Raw genomic sequence first — 24,463 nt, 5'->3', positions numbered from 1 at the left:
ATAACAGAAAAGACTCAATCAGAGGAACATGGTGATGAATCGAGGGGGGTTTGATGGCGTGTTTGTGTAAATATTCCTTTACGCCACCAGGGCCATCTGTCCTCTCCACAGGTGTGGAAATGCTGCCATTCAGAAGGAGCTATATGCAGAATTTGCTTCGTCACAAACTGTGTTTTGGTGTTTACGCTGTAAAACATTTCCATTGCTTGTACTTGTTACACAGTGCAAATAAAGTTTAAGACTGGAAAGTGGTGTGATTGAAATTGGAGTGGTGAGAAATGGTGAAGTGATGTGTTGTTGCTTTGATTGCTGAGAAAACCTGTGAGCAATTATTAATTCAGAAAAGAATTAAATCCATTACATGGCTCCAATCATTAATGACGTATTTTAATAATACTGTTTATGACTCGAATCATCCTGTTCCTTCTGTTTTATTTTCTGAGATCATGTGTTTTAATGTGTTTCCTGCAGGTGAAGATGACAGCTTGGCCTCAAAGAAGAAAATTACCATCGAGGATCTGTTCAGCAAAGAGCTGCAGGGTCACGACCCCGAGGCCAAATGGCTCAGCGGTGAGTAAGACTGGACTTTAAATGAATATTTTTGTGGGTACAGTCAGTTTAAACTGAGTTTTGTTGGGTTACATCTGTTTTAGACAGATTTTGTTGGGTTACAATTGAGTTTAGAGAGGATTCTGTTGGGTTATAGTAAAGTTCAACCTCAGTTTTGTTGGGTTACAGTTGAGTTTGGTCTGAGTTTTGTTGGGTTATAGTAAAGTTCAACCTCAATTTTGTTGGGTTACAGTTGAGTTCAGATTGAATTTTGTTGGGTTATAGTAAAGTTGAACCTCAATTTTGTTGGGTTACAGTTGAGTTCAGATTGAATTTTGTTGGGGTATAGTTAAGTTCAAGCTCAATTTTGTTGGGTTACAGTTGAGTTCGGTCTGTATTTTGTTGGGTTACAGTTGAGTTCAGATTGAATTTTGTTGGGGTATTGTGAAGTTCAACCTTACTTTTGTTGGTTCATAGTAAAGTTCAACCACAATTTTGTTGAGTTACAATTGAATTTGGACTGAATTTTCTGGGGTTATAGTAAAGTTTAACCTACATTTTGTTGGGTTACAGTTGAGTTACACAGGATTTTGTTGGGTTATAGTAAAGTTCAACCTAATTTTTGTTGGGTTACAATTGAGTTCGGATTGAATTTTGTTGGGTTAAAGTAAAGTTCAACCTTAGTTTTGTTGGGTTACAGTTGAGGATTTTGTTGGGTTATAGTAAAGTTCAAGCTCAATTTTGTTGGGTTACAGTTGAGTTCAGATTGAATTTTGTTGGGTTATTGTAAAGTTCAACCTTAATTTTGTTGGTTCATAGTAAAGTTCAACCACAATTTTGTTGAGTTACAATTGAATTTGGACTGAATTTTCTTGGGTTATAGTAAAGTTCAACCTCAATTTTGTTGGGTTATAGTTGAGTTTAGATAGGATTTTGTTGGGTTATAGTAAAGTTTAACCTCAATTTTGTTGGGTTACAGTTGAGTTCGGATTGAATTTTGTTGGGGTATATTTAAATTCAACCTCAGTTTTGTTGGGTTACAGTTGAGTTCAGACTGAATTTTGTTGGGTTACAGTAAAGTTCAACCTCTATTTTGTTAGGCTACAATCAGGTTTGGACAGAAAAAAATTGGATTTTGGCAGGTTGAACTGTGTTTGAACCCGATGAGAATTTGTATTGTAGAAAATCCCTTTGGCTCATCGTGTGAAGTGAAGTGTACAGCTGAGAGTAGTGCAGTAAAGCCTCAGATTTGATATTTTGACTCTCTTGATCTACTTTGACTGAAAAGGTCCACTTTATTGGGGATTTATGAGGACATCAGTGCTTCTTCATTGTGGCAGATCGTACTTCCTTGTTCCCTGGTGGATTTTCCTGGAGAGTTTGCTGACGAAAAAAGCAATTTAGTGAATTCTCCAAAAAAACTGAGAGAAGAGCATGAGACGAAATGAAAAATAACCAGGATTTCTAATGGCTCACAGACATTAATCTCATTAGAGGGTCATGTTTGCTTTTTCTCAGGGATTTTATTTGCTCATCACCTTGTTTGCTCTGTCTTTGTTTTATTCAGAGTGATTTTACACTTCTTTTATGAATCATCACTTTTTCAGGTGTTGTTCTGGTTGTTGTTGATGGTGGTGGTGGTGTAGACGACCTTTGACCTGCAGGTTCAGAGCAGGAGAGCCAGTCAGACTCAGAATCCTAGAAGATCACAGAGCTCTAAAGTAATAAATGAAGAGTCTGAGTGGGCAGCGGTTTGTTTTGACCCCTGCGAGTTCATGATGAGGCTGTCCTACTGTTTGAGCAGAAAACACAGCGTGTTGTTCTCCTGCAGATGGACTGTTTGATTGCAGAACAATCATAAATAAGCCTTTCTTTCCCTTCTTTTTACAAACTAATTTAAGCATCTTGCAGATGTCGCCATATATTATCATGTTTTTTTTTTCAGTTATTAGCCTGAAATTAGAGCTGTGCGATTAGTAAGTACAATATTTTACTGTACTGTGACATTACAAAAAAAATAACAACATAAAAAATGATCAGGAAATGGTTTGAATCTATGTCGTGTAGCTTGCCATCAGCTGCCAGAGCCCTGAGAAAGCACAGTTGGCTGGCCTTGTTCTCTCTGGGTACAGTACAGTAGATGGCACTCTCTCTTTCCCCTCATCACTCCTAGGGTGATGTGGATCAGCCCAAGGCTGCGTCTGTGAGATGATGTATCAGAACCGAATCACTGCGCTTTCCTCCGAGTGTTAGCGCTAATGCTAAGCATCAGCAGCAGTTCGACTTTACATGTATCGGAGGAGGCGTGTGCTTGTCTTCTTCACCATACTAGTGTTGTTACATCACCTGTGATTGGGTGAATGGGTGGGACAATTGTTTTAACAGAGTAAAGAGGCAGACTACAGTCCGATTTACTCACCTCTGAACAAGGTAAAAAAAGCAGGCACTGCAGTTAGCGGCTAATGCTAATACTGCTCCAGCCTTAGTGCTGGAGAAACTTCACTGACACTCCTGTATAACTCTGTACTTCAGCTGAGTGGCTTTACTGCTCCTTAATACCTGACTGATAGAATTCATACATTAGGAGCACCAGATTAAAAGGCTCTCTGGCGATTTTGGGGACAAAAATAAGGAATTTACGGTAGATAGCACCTTGACATCTAGAACATTTAACCACATCACCATAAGGTGAAAAAAGAGCCAACCAAACATTGACACAGCTGTATGAACATTAAACAAAGCCTGTAATCATAAATAAGTTCATTAGGAGCTTGTGAACCAAGTGAATCGCACAGAATTTTATTTGTATACACGTCTATGAATTATTCCGATTATGTCCAAATACCACAGTTTAAAAAGTTGGTAATTCAGGGACTTTTTGGAAGGAACAAATCCTCCCCAGAAACCCCGAGAAGGAGCGACGTCTCCTCAACATTGCGGCGTTTTTCTGAAAAGCTGGCAGATGTTGGAGGTTCAGCAGGAGAAAACAGAGCTGGTCCCTCACCAGATGGGTCAAGATAATTAACCATTAGAGCAGAAGTTCACGCCTCCGCTCGGCCCGAAGAGAAATCCCCCACAAGGACGCTGCAGCTCCAGAGACGCTCCGGATTAGCATTTCTTCTTTCTAATGCCACATTAGCATTTCCTCAGAACTCTGCCACATTCACTCACATTAGCATCCCATGCTCAGCGTCCACCAGGAGGTTTGCCTGACTTCTGTTTGGGCTCTGTTGGGGAGCGATCGCTCGGCATTACTGTCGTGGCCTTTTACGATTTAGACTTTCAGTTCCAATTTGCACAATTGATTCTTTTTTTTGTGCTTATTTTTATTCCCATTTGTCTTCCAATTTATCCGGCCAACTGTCCCGCTCATTTAGATGCTATATAGCTGTATATCCCAGTATTAGCAGTTAGCATCAAAGCGCTAACGCTCGGAGGAAAGCGCAGCGACTCAGTTCTGATACATCAGCTCACAGATGCAGCCTTGTGCTGATCCACATCACCCTAGGAGTAATGAGGGGAAAGAGAGAGCGCCATCTACTGTACTGTACCCACCCAGAGAGAGCAAGGACTACTGTGCTCTCTCAGGGCTCCTGCAGCTGATGGCAAGCCACATGACCGGAATTCAAACCAGCGTTCTCCCAATCATAGTGGCTGGTACTTTTGGCAGTGTGGGCAGTGAGCCAAGTCCTGCTGGAAAATGAAATCCAAAGCTTTGACTGTGTGTCTCTCCACTCTTCCTCCAGACTCTGGTCCCTTGATTTCCTCCATCATCATTAGCTTAGCTCTTCAGTGAGACAGCAAATTCAGAAATAATCTTTAACCTTTTCAATACTGGTGAATTATTAATATTAATATAACAAAACTAAGGGGCAACATAGAAACTAATGCATATTAACATGTGAGTTAATTTTTTTACAAATTGCACCCTCAGTTTACTGGTAGTGAAATCATATTGTATATCTGATTAATTAGACAAATGAAACTTTGAGAGTTTGAAACATTCATTCATATATCCAGTTTAAACACCATCAACAAGCCATTGTTTATTGATCATTGATTATTTGATCGATGGCGTTGTGCCAGCGCATTTAATCAGCTTGTCTGGGGGTTCGAGGTTTAAAGTGATAGCTGTTCTGTTTTATTCATCAGCACGGAAAGTGTGTGGATTCAGTTCTTTCAGAACAAACACACGAGTAAATAAACTCATGCAGCCATCAAACTGAGGTCGCCTCCGGCTCAGAACTCCAGCGTGAAGGCTGAAGTGTGTGGAAATCAAAATAACCTGCAGCGTTTTATAGAAAGAGTTTGATAAAAGATTTACTTAATTCAGTTTTTTTCTCTCTTACCCTTAATATACCAACCAGTCGGGCTCCTGAGTCACCGAACAAATTTTCAAACAAATTGTTCTGAATCTCCAACTTTAAATAAGATAAGAAGCTTATCAAAATGTTAAATGTTCAATTATATCTGAGGAAAATTAAGGAAAAAATACTGGTGCGCCACTGACAGATTTAAACCCTGACAACAGTAAACAGTCAACAGTTAACAGTTGCTCACCCTGAGCCCTCAGCGTGCGTTACACCCCAAGCAGTTACACACAAATAAACACACTGCAGAGCGCAAACATGACTTTTAACTCAACAATAAACAGAATAAAGAATAAAAAATAACATTGCTGTTCCCTTAAATAAGCTGCTGGTGTATCTTCAAAGGTCAGTATCCTATATCTGCTCAGACGCGCAAAAGCCTTGCGCTGTTAAGATACGAACGCGCCAAAGTCAGAGCTCACCCGACTCTTAAAGGGAATGACTTTTTACTCCCAAAATTAACCACATCCATGATTATTAAAGAGAATTAGTACATGCCTTTTGTGCTTTTTTTTGCGACATCATGTTACCAAAGACACACCAACATGCTTTAAATCCTGTGCGCTATAGATCACAAAAATATGGCCCATTAGGGTTTTTTTGTGCATTTATTCTGTGTTTGATAATTATGTTTCTTTATGTTTTTTTCTTTCAGACTCTGAGCTCCTGTATCGTAACCGGGATGGAGATGTGGTTAAGCTGGATGTGGAGAGCAACACGACGGTGGTGCTGGTGGACAACAAGATGTTTGTGAGTAGTTTTGGAATTTTTCACACAGAAGTGTTAAGAAAATTATATAGAATATTAATATACTCAGAACATACACAGCATCCCATCTGTTAGGTATCGAATGTTCACACTGGGGTTAAATGTTATGTAATTATTAGGTGTAGGATCTTGTCAGGACTAGTAAGACTAGTTAGTCAGACTAGTAAGGAACAGGGGTGTTGCCATGTTTGCCTTCTAATTCAGCTTCTGTTTATTTACACTAAGCTTAAATTTCCAAATTTCTCCAGCACTAAGGCTGGAGCATGAGCATTAGCCTCTAACTGCTAGCGCTAGCCACCCGACAGCATTATACTGATGAACCTTGAGTATTCCCGTAAGCCAGGGAGATATTAGCTAGCGGTATCGGCTACTGGCCCAAAATACTCACCTCTGAACGATGAAAGAGCGCAGTTAGTGGGTAATGCTAATGCTGCTCCAGTAGTGCTAGCCAGGAATAGCTTAGCAGCAGGATACAGGCCGATAATACTCACCTCTAAATGGCGAAAGATCTAGCGCTTTTCACAGTTAGCGGCTAATGCTAATACTGCTCCAGCCTCAGTACTGGAGAAACCTCACTAAAACTCCTTATAGTGCGAAAAGTACGATAATTGATTTTTAAATTAGGTGCCAGCGATTTTAATAATCTATTTTAACCAATTTAATCGATTAGTTCAGGGTTCGTACACTCATTAAAAACCTGGAAAAGTCATGTAATTTGAAAATAGCAATTTCCAGGTCTGGATAAGTTTTGGAAAAATAAAAATACCTAAAAAGTTTTGGAAAACTCAGAGAAACGTCATTTTCTTTTGACAAAGAAAATTTATTTTGAGCTACAAATACGTCAGCACAGAGACAATTCAGTAATTTTATCTGATTCATTTTAGAGCTACTGTAATAAAGTTTAATTATAGTTTTAGTTGTATTTGGTTTATTGTTCATGTATGGTCATCCACGAAGAAATTGATTTTTTTCCATGAAAAAATCATGGAAATGTGTTTGTTAAAAATTGTATGAACCCTGTTAGTTGTTGTAGTTCTAGTTCTTAATATTTAATATGTGACCCTGATGATTGGAAAATTCTGAAACTGCAAACTGCATTTTTTTTTTTCATTTTATCATCGTTTTTGTGTAAATTTGCCCACGTTTCCTGTAACTGTACTGAACAGTTCGAGCAGAACTGAGTCTGTTGTTTTGTGTAATGTAGAAAATCCAGGTTTAAGACAAAAGTCAGAAGAGATGAATCTGTGTGTGTGTGTGTGTGTTGTTTGTTAAGCTAACAGGAGTGTGTTTACTGAGATTGTGTCCTTGCTCTTTCAGGAAACGTATAAAGCCAGTAAATACCAGATCTCTCCTGATTTGACTCATGTGCTGCTGGCCTACAATGTTGTTCCGGTGAGTCTGAAAGCTTCTGCTGCTTTTACTAATTCACTAATTTCTCACATTATTAACTGAAACCGGACGAACGGAAATGGATGAATATGCACAAGCCTAATTGTTTTCTCCATTTGCTGCAGTTTAAACCAATCAGAATGGCGAGATTGTGTTTACAGCCTCTCTGCTTTTCTGCTTTCAAATTAATATTTATGGTGGATTTTAGAGACTAATATCTTCTAGTTTTGTGTATAGAAGTGTTTATTAAGGGTTTTTATTGACTAATATCTCATATTCTAGTGTATAGAAGTGTTTATTGAGGGTGTTTGTTAATTAACATCTATTCTAGTCTATAGCAATGTGTATTGTGAATGTTTATTGTTTAATATCTTCTATTCTAGTGTATAGGAGTGTTTATTGAGGGTGTTTATAGACTAATATCTTCTATTCTAGTGTATAGGAGTGTTTATTGAGGGTGTTTATAGACTAATATCTTCTATTCTAGTGTATAGGAGTGTTTATTGAGGGTGTTTATAGACTAATATCTTCTATTCTAGTGTATAGGAGTGTTTATTGAGGGTGTTTATAGACTAATATCTTCTATTCTAGTGTATAGGAGTGTTTATTGAGGGTGTTTATAGACTAATATCTTCTATTCTAGTGTATAGGAGTGTTTATTGAGGGTGTTTATAGACTAATATCTCTTATTCTAGTGTATAGGAGTGTTTATTGAGGGCGTTTATAGACTAATATCTCTTATTCTAGTGTATAGGAGTGTTTATTGAGGGTGTTTATGGACTAATATCTCTTATTCTATTGTATAGAAGTGTTTATTGAGGGTGTTTATAGACTAATATCTTCTATTCTAGTGTATAGGAGTGTTTATTGAGGGTGTTTATAGACTAATATCTTCTATTCTAGTGTATAGGAGTGTTTATTGAGGGTGTTTATAGACTAATATCTCTTATTCTAGTGTATAGGAGTGTTTATTGAGGGCGTTTATAGACTAATATCTCTTATTCTAGTGTATAGGAGTGTTTATTGAAGTGTTTATGGACTAATATCTCTTATTCTATTGTATAGAAGTGTTTATTGAGGGTGTTTATGGACTAATATCTCCTATTTTCTCTCTTCTACAGTTGTACCAGTATTCGTATACAGCCTCTTATATCATCTGCAGTTTGTACACGCCGTAAGTTTCCTCTTTCTTTTTTTATCTAATCTGGAATCATGCGTTTTACATGAAGAGGATTTATTTACAGCAGATAATGACTGAGCAGTTTGTAAAAACAGAACAGAGCAGTTAAATATCAGTTGGTGCTGCCATCCAGTGGCCACACAATATTAAACAGCAGCTTTTATTTAAGACAGTAACTGTATATAGTGTAGTAAGTGGAAACTCTTCTCACTGCAACCTAGTATAATTTATATATTTATATAATTTATAGATCAACTCCTGATTTGGTAAAATGCAATTAAACTAATCCACAATTCTTGTTATGTTTGCTGAAGTTATATTTACCTGCATCTGTTTTTTTAATAGTAAAATCTATTTTACTGGTATATAAGAAAAAAAAATTTATATTAGAGTAGAAGCTTCACACCAGGCTCTTAGCACAATGAAAGTTTTTGTAGTATCTGTTTTTCTTGGATGGACTTCTCCAATAAGAAATAAAATCAAATAAAATGTTTATTTAGTTTATTATAAGGTTTTATAATTTTATTATTTATCATGTATTATTTATAAATTATTTCAGATAATTGATTAATTAATTATCACGTGACATTACAGATATTTCAAAATCTCAGAGGCTGAAATGCTTAGCAAAATATGATTTTGCCTTTAAATGTTAATTTCATTCTGCATCATTATTATTATTATTATTATTATTATTATTATTATTTTTATTATTATTATTATTATTATAAATATATATAAAACTAAATTTTAACCATTCCATTCAAACAGGTTTAAAAACATCAATGCGCTTACAGATAGGGGGCAATGTTAATATGACCTGTTTTTATATGTGTGTATACGTGTGTGTGTGTGTGTGTGTGTGTGTGTGTGTGTTATTTATTCTGACAGGGACACAGTGGTTTTAGCTGCTCCTGAGGTGGAGAACACCATGCTGCAGTTCGCTGGATGGGGTCCTAAAGGACAGCAGCTGGTGAGACACGCACACACACACACACATACACACACACACACACACACACACATGCAGTGAAAATACTATTCAGAGAACTGGAAGCTGTCAGAAAAGAAAAGGAGAGGGCTAGAGAGAAGATGGTGTGTGTTTGTAAAGTGTGTGTGTGTGTGTGTGTGTTCTCTCAGTAATGTGTTAGGTCTGGCAGGGCTGAACCCCCCCTCCCCTCCAACATACCCACACACACACACACACACACACACACTCTCTCTCTCTCAGTGACAGATGGCATCAGGGTGGCACAGCTTCGGTCCTCAGGATGCTGCAGGAGTCTCATCTTCTGCTGACCTTCAGTGTCTCTGTGGGATGGAGATAAAGTCATGTGAAAAACAAACAAACACATTTAATCATATAATAGACATTTAAGGTTAATTTGTACTGTATAGAGAGAGGTGGAGCTTATGTATCTAAACTAAACACATACAGTTAAAGAGATGTATTTTTATTAGTTTTAATTTACTGCAGTTTTGGGAGATCCCCGGTTCGAAATCCCGATCATGCAGCTTGCCGTCACCTGGTGGTGGGGTTTACTTAACTAAGTTAAGTAAAGCTAAGCTAAGTAAACACAACTGTAATTGTTAACCAAATGGATGTTAATCTACAAAGATTTCCAGATTTCCACTAAGGCTGGTTGCAGCAGCATTAGCTTTAGCAACGGTTAGCGCTAGTAAATGTCACCCGACAGCGCTACACTGAGGAACACACACTTTGTGTGAGTGTTTCTGGTAATCCAGAGCAATATTAGCTAGTGGTTCATTCTATGTAGCTTGTTTTATCATGGTAAACACGCCGAATACAGTCTGAAATACTCACCTCTGAACGGCAAAAGAGCGAACTACCATTTAGCATGGTTAGCGGCTAATGCTAATGCTGCTCCTGCAGTGCTAGCCGGGGTTAGCAGCAGGTTACAGTCTGATATACTCACCTCTGCGCATAGCGCAGTTTCGGCTAATGCTAATACTGCTTCAGCCTTGGTGCTGGAGAAACTTCACTGAAACTCTTGTATAACTCTGTACTTCAGCATTCAGAGTGGCTTTACTGCTCCTTAATACCTGACTGGTAGAATTCATACATAATTTTTGTAAAATTAAAGGATTTTAAGTGCACCTTGTAGTGCGAAAAATATGATAGGTTTAGTTCTGGACTGCTTGTGAATCATTCTAAATAATACTAGACTCGAGGACTTTTTTATCTCTTAACTAGTTTATATTTTGCTTTATATATATATATATTTTTTTTTTCTAATTCAATCTTAATTTATGCATTTTTTGTATTAATATAGTTTATAAAATAGGGTAGAAGGTAGATGTTAAAGGGTTAAATGTAGCTCTGGCAGGAGAACAGCGCAGCAGATGACAGCGAAGGCAGGGACGCCGCTGACAAATGTCATTGTCAGCCACAAGCTGGGACACACACACACACACACACTCTTTACACACACCTCCTCCTGACGTCAGCGCTCTGCTCTTTCTGATGCTTTTTGAAAGCTGCCTTTTCATCTCGCCGTTCATCTCTCTCCTCCACGCTCCATTTCTCCGACTGCATTACCGTACACACTGATACTCCACACACACACTAATCACCTCATTAACTACTACACAACAGCTCATTATTATTCACGTCCGCACCAGATCAGCGCAGGAAACGAGCAGTGGAGTTCATCATGAGCTGCAGTCACTGCAGATCAGCACTGAACTAATTACACTCAGTACTGTTCTGAAACAGGGTTCCTCACGGGTTCTTTAGTAAAAAGTAGGGCTGTGAACGTTAAAGTGTTAATGCATGCAATTAAACTGCAATCTGTAATGCATAATTTTTTTTACACAATTAAATATGCAGCTAAATTCGTTCTGAACCAGCTCTCAAATATTCGTCTTTTTATTTGAGCTAAACTGCTCAAAAGGTCCAGTTTAATCTCATATATTAACAAGATAATATTCTGCAATGAACAAACACAGTCCCTGCTGCTCCATGCTGTTTACACAGCAGTGCTGCATACACTGCTTACATCTGTGCTGCACGTCCCTTTGAAAACACTGTGTTTAAAAGCGCAGCAGCATCTAAACTGCTGATAAGGCACAGTTTAATTTCATATATTTGCCAAATAATACTAATCACCACAGCCATGAACAGATCCTGTCTCTACTGCTCCATGCTGTTTACACACTGAGCGTGCGGTATGTGCAGCATTCACTGCTCACAGCCACGCAACTCTTTTTCAGAGTTCACTGATGAAGCAGCTTCACACTGCACATATATATATATACGCACTAAAACACTTTGGATTCTTCTTACTATATTTACTTTCTTGCTCCTGCACCAGACAGCTCTGACCAATCAGAGGAGACAATGTGATCGCGTGTTGTATTGGTGCACATTTTAGTGCGTTTAAAACAAGTAAAACATTTATTTTTAATAATAATATTTCAAATCCGTATTTTAATCAGTGTTCCAAAAACAAAACTAAATACAACTTAAAAATATTTTTTAGCCGAAGTTTAATTATCTCAAGTTTTTGCTAAACAAAGTATATATACAAAGTTAATTCAGTTTATTATGGCGTATAGTGTACTATATGTGCTGTTTTCATTTGAATTGGCTTTATAACACTTTATAAAAACTTTTATTTTACTTTTTATTTTAAACGATTACATTCAGCCTGAGGGTGAGTGTAGACGTCCTGTCTGAGTCGCTCTTTCTTCTCCATTAAGAATCAGATTTTACAGAGACAGGTGATGAGGTGTGATCAGGTGTGATCAGGTGTGTATCCAGTGTATCCAGTGTGTATTTAAGTCTGGGAAGAGTAAGAAAGGCTGATCTGGAGACTCTGGATGTTCAGAGTTGGGTTCTGTACCACAGGCAGGACAATGGGATGTGATGGGATGAATGAAGGAGATGCAGAGAGGCTGGCTGTTGTCATGGTAACGGTGATGCTCTTAGTGACTGCTGGGAGTCTGCTCTCATAAAGATGACGGCGCCACGAGGGGCTCTTTGTGTGTTTCCACAGAACAGCCAATTTCGGGTCCCTGAAGAACCTTTCAGTATTTCCATATTTCAGTTTTTCAATTCGCTTCTTTCCAGGGCAGAATGAGTGACGTCACACACCTGTCATATAAATATTAAACCAAAAATTCAATTGTTTGTTTTGAAGGCAACACTTAAAGCTAAATTAAATATTTATAGCTAGTCTTTTAGACTTTCATGGACACTGCTTTTAGTACCTAATATTGATTACAGACACCTGTTGACATCACCTGTGCAAAATGATTAATATTTATCATTATTTGTTTCTTATCTTATTACTAGCCCTAAATGACCCTTATTCAACTTGTGTGGAATATGTAAAGGAATCAATGTATATTAACAGGCAGACAGACAGAATAGATAGATAGACAGATCTTTATTGATCTCTTTTGGAGGACTCCCTCAGGTAAATTAAGATTTCATATATTAAGGTTAAAATTAAGAAATTAAGAATAAGGTTTCATGCAAAAGTTGTTGTCTGCTCAAATTAATTCAGTTACTTTTTTTTAATAATTATTATTTTTCCATAGTTTTTTTATTTTTGTATATTGGATTTATATAAATATATATATACTGTATATAATGTGTAATTTTTCTTTAATAATATTATTTAAGATTATTTAAAAAAAAATTAATGATTAAAAAAATGTAACTAAATTAATTTGAGCTGACAAAAATGTCTTAAAACTTTTTGCAATGAAATTAAAGTAAAAATACATATAGAAAAATATTTTTCTGTATTCTGTATACCCATTTTTCTATGTTTCTCCATGTTCTAGACGTGTCATGCACAGTTCATGTTCATGTATTTTACTGGTTACTGAAACAATTGTTCACATTAGACCTGATACTGTTATTACTGTCAGTAAATCTATAATAATGAAGGAGTTTCTGATGTGGAGATTTATTTTGCAGTATTTGCAGAAGCTGTTGATAAATCTGCAGCACAGATGTGAACAGATTGCTCACTCTCAGCTGTCAGTCAGGCTTTTGAGGAGCGCTCGGCTGATTAGCACCGACACTGTTCCTCACTGAGACCAGTTCTCATCAGAGCTGCTGATGGAACACCCTGACTGTGCTCCTGCTGAGGAGAAAGACCTCATATACAGCAAAATATTACAAATATGTCTTCTATTCCATGGTTTTAGCATTTCACATTTAGCCTGCATAATTCCTAATATGGTCCAATCAGGTACAGGAGGTACATATATATATATATATATATATATATATAGAGATATATATATATATATATATATATATATATATATATATATATATATATAGAGAGAGAGAGAGAGAGAGCTCTGGAAAAAAATAAAAGAGCACTTAAAAATGATGAGTTTCTTTGATTTTACCAAATTAAAAAACTCTGGAATATAATCAAGAGGAAGATGGATGATCACAAACCATCAAACCACCAAACTGAACTGCTTGAATTTTTGCAGCAGGAGTAAAGCAGCATAAAGTTATCCAAAAGCAGTGTGTAAGACTGGTGGAGGAGAACATGATGCCAAGATTCATGGAAAAAACTTTGATTAAAAACCAGGGTTATTCCACCAAACGTCTTGAAAGCTCTGCATCTTTTTTGTTATTTCAGCCATTTCTCATTTTCTGTAAATAAATGCTCTAAATGAGAATATTTTTATTTGGAATTTGGGAGAAATGTTGTCTGTAGTTTATAGAATAAAACAACAATGTTCATTTTACTCAAACATAAACCTATAAATAGCAAAATCAGAGAAACTGATTCAGAAACTGAAGTGCTCTCTTCATTTTTTTCCGTAGTTGTATAAATAAAAGAGTGAATAGATGACCAAAATAGCTTAACACACATCTCCTCTCTTTTTCTATCAGATCTTCATATTTGAGAACAACATCTATTACCAGGCCACAGTGAGGGACAAGCCCATCCGCCTGGTCACCTCCGGGAGAGAGGGCGTGATATTTAACGGACTCACCGACTGGCTTTATGAAGGTAAGATAACTGGAGCAGGTCTTATATTCAGTATCTTCTGAGCTGCAGTGGATAAAGATGATATTTCAGACACTGAGCAGGAAATAGTGTTTGTATTCATTGTCTTGTCGGCAGATGTTCTGCACTGTTTGTTCATTTATTTAGTCGGCGTATTTGGATTCACCTCAAAGAACTTGCTTCATTTGAGATTCAGCTTTGTCTTTGATCAGTATTAATTAGCTTGTTTTGCATCTTTTAATCTGTGTGTACCGTGTGTTAATACGTTTATTTGCTTGTCTTTTTTTTTATAAAATTCTGCTGTGAATGATTTACACTCAAACAATTAGAAAAGGGGCTTTATATCACAGCTATCACATCCTACCCTATCCTACTGCAATGTGATTGGCTGAGAGGGGCATTCTATGAGTACCGTTATCAGCCGGTAATGCACTGTAACCCGAAGCTCTCCATGTTTTACTGTATTACTCTGCCACATACAGGTAACCTAGCAACAATGATGCAGCAGCGCTTACAAACCAAACAGCACTGCAGCTACAAACAGAGCAGCAATGGAACTATTTTAACTGGCGGAGTTTTTATAACCAAACAGATCCTATTTTCTCCTCCTCTTTAACTCTTTAAAATCTTTCAATAAACAGTGATGATGGAACTGTATGGGATAATATACGCAGTTATACACTCGGGGTTCGTGCTATAATGTGTAATATTGACTTTGACTGTAGTTATAGTACATAAAACCTTGAGGATGCTAATTGATGCTTTTGTCGGGGCTTTATAGGACCGTTTTTGCTTGGAGTGTAGCAACTGGGATTAAAGTTTTTGATGTAAAGCTTGTCTAACCTGGTAACAGTTGCTAAATAAGAATGCACTAATGGATGGATGAATGAATAGATGGATGGATGGACGGACAGATAGATTAAAGCTTATGTTCTGATTTTTAACCTCATAGTCATTGTTTTATGTTCACGGCGGCTCAGAGCTGAGGGGCTGCTGTGCCGTCATGTTCTCCCAAAACACACACACACACACACACACACACACACACACACACACACCTTGAGAAATGAAACATATCCGCCCTGCTGCTCCAATCTGATGAGACACAGCTCATAAATCCTGCCTCCACCCCTCGTGCTTTTCCATTTCTCACTTTGATGGTTTGACACTGATACAGGCTTCCTCTCTTCCTCTCTTACTCTTCCTTTTCCTCTCTCTCTTCCTCCCTCTCTCTCTTTCGCCCTGGGCTGATACGGTTGGTTCTTCCGCTCGTGGAAATGATGGAATTTTTGATTGTGCAGGCCGCTGCTTGGCTCTGGAGGCCTGCTGTAGAGGCTGAAGAGGCTGAAGTGAAGGATTACAGGCCTGCTCCTCAGGATCTTCTCTGAGTGTACTGTAGATCAGCACTTCAGCAACATGTGGCTGTTTACTGTCCCAAAACAAGGCCAAAATGAGCTCTGACTTTAGCGCATTTGTATTTTAACAGCGTCTCAGCAGAGGAAACTGATCTGCTTGTTCACACTGTGAAGATACACCAACAGCTCATTTAATAAGGGAACAGTAATGTTGAGTTAAAAGTCAGGTTTGCTAAAATGCATGGTTTGGGCAGCTGATTGTTGACTGTTGTCAGGGTTTTAATCAGTCAGTGGCGTATTGACCTGTATTTCCTGTCGCCGAGATAGAAATACTTCAGACGTTTACTTGAACACACCTGTTTTCTTCTGTTTTCTTTATTTTGATGACTATATACATTGTAGATTCTCACTGAAGCATCAAAACTTTGAATGAACACATGTGGAGTTTTATATACTTAATAACAAAAGGTGAAATAACTGAAAAAAGCATTTCTTTATATTATAGTTTTTTCAAAATAGAAAATAGCCCCCCTTTGCTCTGATTACTGCTTTGCACACTCTCGGCATCAAGGAAGGAAGGAGTTCCCAGAGGTGTTTATTGACCCCCGAGCTGCTACACAGAGACACAACACAGCCCTGACCCCCGAGCTGCTGCACACAGACACAACACAGAGCTTTAAACACTTTAATCCTGCAGAGCATCTTCCCTCACATCCACCAGCTCTCACAGCACAGCAGAGCTCTACTGCCACCCTGTGGATTTACAGGATTCAATCTGCAAAAAATTACAATATAATTAAAAGGTTCCTTTATTTCAGTTGAATCCAGTTCACACTGGTGTGTAAACAGCATGGAGCAGCAGCAGAGACAGCGATTGTTCATAGCAGTATATTATCTGGCTAATATATGTTAGATTAAACTGTGCCTTATCAGCAGATTAGCTTAATTAATAAGAAGTATATTTAATAGCTGGGTCAGATCGAGATCGAATCACGTTCTCACCACAAGCAAACCGCTCCAGAAAAAATCTGGATAATCTGATCGACTGAAACAGGATAGATCATGATGTCGTTTGCTGACGTTATCGCCCAGATCTACGGAGCGCTGTTTAGCCCAGCCTCTTCCTCCTGTTCTTTTAATTGGTCGATAATTATCTGATAAGCCTCAGAGGATGCTGCTGCTCCTGATGAATCCGGTAATATTTTATAAGCTGTAGTGTTCGGCCGGCGCTGCTCCTCCTCGGGCTGAGAGGCTGTCAGGTTTATGGGGTGATGAATGTGGCTCCTGAGGCGAGGGAGCGGTGGAGAATGGACACCATAAATCACGAGCTGGGGCTGTTTTTGCTCACGCTGCAGTTCTGGGTTCCTCTTCCTGTTCCTATTTTAAGATTATTCGTTGTATGATGTGTATCAGGATCTGCATCTCTGTCAGGAGGTCAGGTCTCAGGTCTGGGTTTACTGCTTCCTGCCAGAATAACAGAGTTTACGATTGATTGATTGATTGATCGATTGATTGATTTGCATGTCAGTCAAATAAATGGCACCTTCCTGTCAAAGCAGAAAAAAAAAATCAGAAGCCTGAATTGCACAGCTTGGTTGAATCTAGTCTTTATATCGTCTAAAGAGGAACTTTTTAAAAAGCAGAATGTAAAGAACATGTTTCTGCCACTCAATTCAACCAGGTATCTTTGTATTAATCAATCAATCAATCATTCATTTAATCAATCAATCGATCAATCAATCAATCAATCAATCAATCAATCAATCAATCAATCAATCTTTATTTTCATTCTCATATGTTGACCACTTAATGTCCTGAATCAGTTTCTCTGATTTTGCTATTTATAGGTTTATGTTTGAGTAAAATGAACATTGTTGTTTTATTCTATAAACTACAGACAACATTTCTCCCAAATTACAAATAAAAATATTCTCATTTAGAGCATTTATTTATTAGCCAAAGAGTTCAGAAATCAATATTTGGTGGAATAACCCTGGTGGTTTTTAATCACAGTTTTTTTATGCAAAATTCAAGAAGCAGTTCAGTTTGGTTTGATGGCTTGTCATTTGTCACTCATTGTCAGTCATTATTTTTAGGTATAAAATTAACACATAAAAAGTAAATAATTTATAAAATAAAGTAAAACATAATAAATACAAATAAATAAAAAGTAAGAACAATACATTTTACCTTTCTGATGGTGATTAAAAACTAAAGGTTATTCCTAAATAAGAAATAGTAATGGAATTTAAAATGCTATTTGTTGTGGTCAGCACTCGATTATAATTACTGCATTCACACCTAACAAAACGATCCACATCAAACCGATTTAAACTGGATTAAAAAGTCTTTCTGTATGTCTTTATTACAGAGGAGATTTTCCAGAGTTATATTTCTCACTGGTGGTCCCCAGACGGCCTCAGACTGGCGTACGCCACCATCAACGACACCCTCGTACCCAAGATGGAAATGCCCATGTTTACCGGCAGCCTGTACCCGGGTGCCCAGGAGTACAGATACCCAAAAGTGAGAGATTTGTTATATACAATATTATTCTTACTAGAACATAAGGTGGTTTTATTTATTTATATATTTTTGATTGATGCAGGCTGGAGAGGAGAATCCTGAGATCTATCTCTCAGTGGTCAGTGTGAATGGACCCCTCCATACTGTAAAGATGAAGAAACCTGAGGACCCCAGAATCGGGTAAGTCAGAGCAAGATTACAAATATATATATATATATATGTATAACTATATCATGGATGTTGATATATGTTTATTTTAGACACATACTCTTCTGGTCAGTTTGACCCAGTAGTTACAATAAATGGAAAGAAAGTAAATATGTTTTTTAGTATATTTTTTAATAAATATATAACTATTTTAATTTATTATAGTTACATTATGGGTTATAATCTGTGTTGCTTGGTCTAACACAGCATCTAAAAACAATTTAACTTTTTTTTTTTTTTTTATACAGTGCTGTAAAAAGTATTTGCTCTTTTTTGTCATAATAACATTTTTCAGATTATCAAACAAAGTATATCAGACAAATATAACCTGAGTAAATATAAAAAGCAATTTTTTAAAATGATAATTTAATTTGTTGAAAAAAATCTATCCAAATAAACCTGGCCCAGTGTAAAAAAATAATTGCAACATGAGGCAGGATAAAAAATCTATTCTAAAACAAATGAGAAAACAAAGTTATTGATATTTATCAGCCTGGAAAAGTTTACAAAGTCATTTTTTAAAGGACAAATGGAGATAACATGGAAGAGTGGTGAATTTTTCCATGAGAGACTGATCTACTGAAATTGCTCCAAAAGTTCATGGAAAACTCATCCAGGAAGCTGCAAAATAAAATGAAATATTTTTCTAATATTAAAACGTATTAATGAATCTAAAAAAAATAAGTATGATAAAAAAATAGCAAAAAACAAATAAATCTGTAGCAGCCAAATACTTTTTTACAACACTGTATAATATTTTTACTATAATCCAAGAGTTAGAAATACTCTATATTTTAATAAAAGGACATTAGGTTAGTTGTACCTGTTATAACTCCATGACTCACAGTAGTGCTGATATAAATTGTGATCCGTTTCTAGGAAGGAGTATTACATCACCATGGTGAAGTGGGCTACCAGCACCAAGTTGGCAGTGAACTGGCTGAACCGAGCTCAGAACAACTCCATCCTCACCCTGTGTGAAGCCACCACAGGAATCTGCACCAAGGTGACCTGCAGAAACACACTCTCACTCTCATTCTGCTTATTTACTGTATTTTTTTCGCACTTAAAATCTTTTAATTTTCCAACAATTGTCAGTCAGTGCTCCTTATAATCTGGTGCTCCTTATGTATAAATTCTACCAAACAGGTATTAAGGAGCAGTAAAGCCACTCCACTGAAGTACAGAGTTATACAGGAGTTTCAGTTTAGTTCTCCAGCAGTATTAGCATTAGCAGCTAACCGTGCTAAGTGCTAGCTCTTTTGCCATTTAGAGGTGAGTATTATCGGCTTGTAGTCTGATGCCTACCTCAGCTAGCACTGCTGGAGCAGCATTAGCATTTGTAGCTAGCAGTTAGCCACTAATTCTAATGCTCCAGCTGTAGTGGAAATCTGTAAATCAAAGATTACTGTAAATAAAAAGGGTGTCGCCACTTCTAATGGGGAAGCTGGGTAAAGAGCCTAAATAAAAAAAAAATCCTTTCTTTTAAAGTCAAATGAGTGCTGGATGTTAATCAACACAGATTTCTCTCCTGAAAACTGTTTATTTGGGTGAGTAAAGCGCTTCCGTTTATTTACAGTAAGCTTAGATTTACAGTATTTTGTGTAAGGGTAAGTTTTCAGTGAAGTTTCTCTAGCACTAAGGCTAGGTGCAGCAGCATTAGCATTAGCCGCTAACCAATAGTACTAGATTGAGGAACCCTGAGGGTTCCTGTAGCCCAGACTACAGTCCGATATACTCGCCTCTGATGGGGGAAAGAGCTAGCGCTGTGGCTAATGCTAGTGCTGTTGCTCCAGCCTTAGTGCTGGAGAAACTTAGTGCTGGAGAAAACTTTAGCAGAGTGGCTTTTCTGCTCCTTAATACCTGACTGGTAGAATTCATACATAAGTAGCACCGGATCATAAGGGCAATTAAAGGATTTTAATTGTATAGTGCGAAAAATATGGTAGATATTTTAATACTTGAGGTTATCATACTGTCAAACCTACACATCATATTTTGTAACCCCAATCCAAACCCAGCAGTAAATCTGCACGTGTGTTCTGGGTTTTATATGTATAAAATTAGCTTGTAATGTTAAGATGTTTATCAAAAGACCCGTTTATATCCTCCCGCTCACCCCCCCCCCCCCCCCCCCCCTCTCTCCTGGTGTTAATAGCTGAAAGCAGCAGGAACCACCAAATCACATAAATGCCACATTAACATAATCCTTCATCTAAATTACAGCACTCTGTTATTCAGATTCAGAATAATAATAATAATAATAATCCCCTGATAATGTTTTCTCTTATTACTAACCTTCACTAAAGAGCAGACAGATCACTGACAGGGGGAGAGCAGAACCACAGACCTGAAATAAAACACAAGAGAAGCACTTTAACTGAGAAATATGCTTATACTAGTGCATCTCAAAAATTATAATATCATTGAAAAGTTGCTTTATTTCAGTAATTCAGTTTAAAATGTGAAGCTCATATATTATATAGATGTAGAGTGATCTACTTTAAGTGTTTAGAATAATTAGAATATTAGAATAGTCAAATTAGATTATTATATTAGACCAATCAATACTTTTGGCAGTGTGTGCCAAATCCTGCTTGAAAATGAAAGTTGTTTTTTTGCGTCTACAGCCCTGTTCAAGCTTTTTAACCATTCAATTGCTTTAATAAAGGGTTTTAAATTACATACTACATCTTATTATGACCTGATTTCTAGAACAAAATTTAAAATATTTACAGTCACATGCCTACAGTAATAGTATACATTAAATCATATATGAATATAAATATATTTCACACTCAAATACTAATAATATTACACAAGTGGTTAATAAATGTTTAATTTCATAAGTGTATAGTTAATAATAATTCAAGGGAACTGAGGAAAAAGTATTTACATTTACATTACAGTCTTTACATTTTAGTCAAATAAATTGACTGTAGGCTATATTCCTATGATAATTAGTCGGCTAAAACTAGACTAAAACTAAAAAAAAAAAAACATTTCAGATGACTAAATTATGACTAAAACTGAATGCCATTTTCATCACAAAACTATGACTAAAACTAAATCAAAATTTGTTGTCAAAATTAACACTGGTTTGGAGTGTTTTACTCCCATAGCTCTTTCTGCAGAGAGAAAGTGTGTAAATTGTGTAATTAGGTGACTTTGCAAGTTTTTAATGCAGCAAATGCTCTGCTTTCAGAAACACGAGGACGAGAGCGACAGCTGGCTCCACAGACAGGTGAGTCAGTCAGACTGAATCATACCTGCAGCTCGGAGGGGGACGGACGACACCGGGGGGTTCTCTGCTGGTTGGATTAGTGAGGATGAGCGTTCTGGGGTTCAGTTGTTTAAATCAGACTAACAGGGTCAATAGGATCTCCTCAGCGCTCAGCTGCTGAGCCGCCGTTAGGCTCTATAATGAATCTAACGATGGCCAGGGGTGATATTGATCTCTTCAGAACTAAAACCCCTCCCACATTAATAAAGAATTACGCTTTCCATCCGTCCACACAAGAAACACACTTAGAAGAACACTGAGAACAACATATAAAATGGGTCATACAAAATATAATCTAATTCAAAAATAAGAGTCGACAACGATAAACAATCAGATCTACAGCAAGGCAAAAAGGGTAGTCAAAAATACAAAAACAGTTGGTAACAAAAGGACAATAAACAAAAGAAACACAAGGCAAATACTAGATTCGATACTGGGTAATGATGAACAGAAACAAGAGGGTATTTATAGTAACAGGACCAGGTGTGTGTAATCAGAAGCTCGGTGAGTTAGAACGCTGAAGCGTCAAGTGATCAGCAATGTCCAGGAGGTCTAGTGTAGGTGCATGCTGGGAGTTGGAGTCTTTAGTGTGTGTAATAGACTTCATGGCAGGCAGACTGACAATGTCAGGAGTAAATCAGATCAGATATGTGATATAAAATTAGCCTATGATATTAATATGTAAAAAAAAGCTATGTGCAGTGTTTATTAACTCAGTAAAACACTACTATTGCAATAAGTTCAGTGTCATTTATAGTTATTATATCGACACCTGGTTTGTGTTTAATGAGGGTAAATCACATAAACTGTTCTGTAGTCTGAATGATTCTAATATGATCTGTTTTTAAAGGAAAAAACGTGATTATTGGTCTAATTATTGTCATTAATATATTAATGTTTATTCTACACAGAATGAAGCTCCACTCTTCTCCAGGGATGGTCTCAGGTTCTTCTTCACCCGGGCGGTTCCACAGGGGGGTCGAGGAAAGTTCTTTCACATCTCCATGTCCACTTCCCAGGTCAGTCTCCAGAGCAACAAAGATTTTAAAGCCTGTGATTGGCTGAGCCACCTTTAAAGTAGTATATTATGTAAATTTTTAACGTGTAAAATAACACTATCCTGTGCACAATAATGCAGGGCAACAAAAAAACCACAAAGCTTGGGATAAGAATTGCTTATTGCTGGTACAGGTACATGCCAAGTCCTGCTGGAAAATGAAATCCACATCTCTATAAAAGAAGACAGCAGATGACATGTCTCTCCAAACCATCACTGATTGGTGGAAACTTCACACTAGACCTCAAGCAGTCTGGACTGTGTGTCTCTCCACTCTTCCTCCAGACTCTGATCCCTTGATTTACTTTAAATGAAATGTTTTAAAAATTTACTGATGATCAGTGATGGTTTGTTTGGAGAGTCATGTCTGTCATCTGCTGGTGTTGATCCACTGTGTTTTATTATCAAGTCTAAAGTCAGTGCAGTTTTGTTTTCCCACAAAATCTTACAGCACTTCATATCTTACAGCTTCCCTCTGCTACTGACAACTTTTATGAAGATGCAGATTTCATTTTCCAGCAGGACTTGGCACACAGTGCCAAAAGTACAAAGTGGTTTAGTATAATATTCTTTTTTTTTTTTTTGAGACACTGATTTTTTGGGTTGATTATCGATTATTGGCTGTAAGCCATAATCGATAATCAACAATAAAAGAAAGAAGTAATTTTTCAATGATATTCTAATTTTTTGAGATTTTTGAGCATTTGTTGGTTTATCTGTTTCAGCACAACAGCAGTTCTGATACGCTGCAGTCTCTGACCTCGGGAGATTGGGACGTCACAGAGATTTTGGCGTACAACGAAGAAACGCAGCTCGTGTAAGAATCTACACATCTAAACTGGACGTAAACTAACTAGTTTAAATAGATGCCATAGGATTACTGTCTTTAGTGAAATATATAGATATAGATATAGTTTGGAAACATTGCTCTTTATGTTTTCTAACTCATTTCGCAGATATTTCCTGAGCACAGAAGACAGTCCTAGAAAACGGCAGCTGTACAGGTACTCCAAAACAATTTACACTGATTTATACTCTCAACTGTATCCATGTTCAGATTCTGATGGTTGTGTGTTGTTGTGTTTTAGTGCGGACACCACCGGCTCCTTCAACAGACGCTGCCTGTCCTGTGAGTTTAGCTGTGGATACGTCAGCGGCTCCTTCAGCCCTGAATCCAGCTACTTCCTCCTGAACTGTAAAGGTCAGTGGCCTTCTCTTATTCTCTTATTTTTTACTGATCTGCGTTTTTATCATATTGCCATATAGCTCTACCTGCTTTCTCCAACCTCCGGACTACGATACCCAGAATGCACCACACTCACATTATCACCTGACACTGCACACAGCATTTCCATGAAGCAAATCACCAGAATATTGATTTCACCTGTGCACCTCAGTCTATACAGCTCTGAAAAAATAAAAGAGCACTTAAAAATGAAGAGTTTCTTTGATTTCACCAAATTGAAAACCTCTGGAATATAATGAAGAGGAAGATGGATGATCACAAGCCATCAAACCCCCAAACTGAACTGCTTGAATATTTGCACCAGGAGTAAAGCAGCATAAAGTTATCCAAAAGCAGTGTGTAAGACTGGTGGAGGAGAACATGATGCCAAGATGCATGATAAAAAACTGTGATTAAAAACCAACCAGGTTTATTCCACCAAATATTGATTACTGAACTCTCTCTTTGCATTATTTGACGTCTAAAAGCTCTGCATCTTTCAGTCATTTCTGATTTTCTGTAAATAAATACTCTAAACGACAA

At 37.2% G+C, this 24,463-nt stretch overlaps 2 protein-coding genes across 4 annotated transcripts in view; one reads left to right on the top strand and one right to left on the bottom strand.

Moving 5' to 3' along the window:
- arhgap21b (Rho GTPase activating protein 21b) overlaps window positions 1–24,463 on the bottom strand; it is a 162,414-nt gene that overhangs the window by 62,957 nt on the left and 74,994 nt on the right. The gene's annotated exons all lie outside the window — the stretch shown is intronic.
- The window catches only part of dpp6b (dipeptidyl-peptidase 6b), a 139,547-nt gene that overhangs the window by 101,520 nt on the left and 13,564 nt on the right, over window positions 1–24,463 (top strand). For all 3 annotated transcript variants that reach the window (XM_022677781.2, XM_022677780.2, XM_022677783.2), the window contains exons 3-16: window positions 472–570; window positions 5,575–5,669; window positions 7,005–7,079; window positions 8,198–8,250; window positions 9,148–9,229; window positions 14,150–14,270; window positions 17,994–18,148; window positions 18,231–18,328; window positions 19,235–19,361; window positions 21,561–21,599; window positions 22,550–22,657; window positions 23,421–23,512; window positions 23,652–23,699; window positions 23,784–23,896. In XM_022677781.2, coding sequence (XP_022533502.2) covers window positions 472–570; window positions 5,575–5,669; window positions 7,005–7,079; window positions 8,198–8,250; window positions 9,148–9,229; window positions 14,150–14,270; window positions 17,994–18,148; window positions 18,231–18,328; window positions 19,235–19,361; window positions 21,561–21,599; window positions 22,550–22,657; window positions 23,421–23,512; window positions 23,652–23,699; window positions 23,784–23,896 — 1,305 coding nt within the window. The remainder of the gene's footprint in view (window positions 1–471; window positions 571–5,574; window positions 5,670–7,004; window positions 7,080–8,197; window positions 8,251–9,147; window positions 9,230–14,149; window positions 14,271–17,993; window positions 18,149–18,230; window positions 18,329–19,234; window positions 19,362–21,560; window positions 21,600–22,549; window positions 22,658–23,420; window positions 23,513–23,651; window positions 23,700–23,783; window positions 23,897–24,463) is intronic.

Source organism: Astyanax mexicanus, chromosome 8 (genome assembly GCF_023375975.1).
Source record: "Astyanax mexicanus isolate ESR-SI-001 chromosome 8, AstMex3_surface, whole genome shotgun sequence".
NCBI classification, from domain to species: Eukaryota; Metazoa; Chordata; class Actinopteri; order Characiformes; family Acestrorhamphidae; genus Astyanax; species Astyanax mexicanus.
Note: the sequence above shows the minus strand (reverse complement) of the source record. Positions and strands in the feature narration are given on the sequence as shown.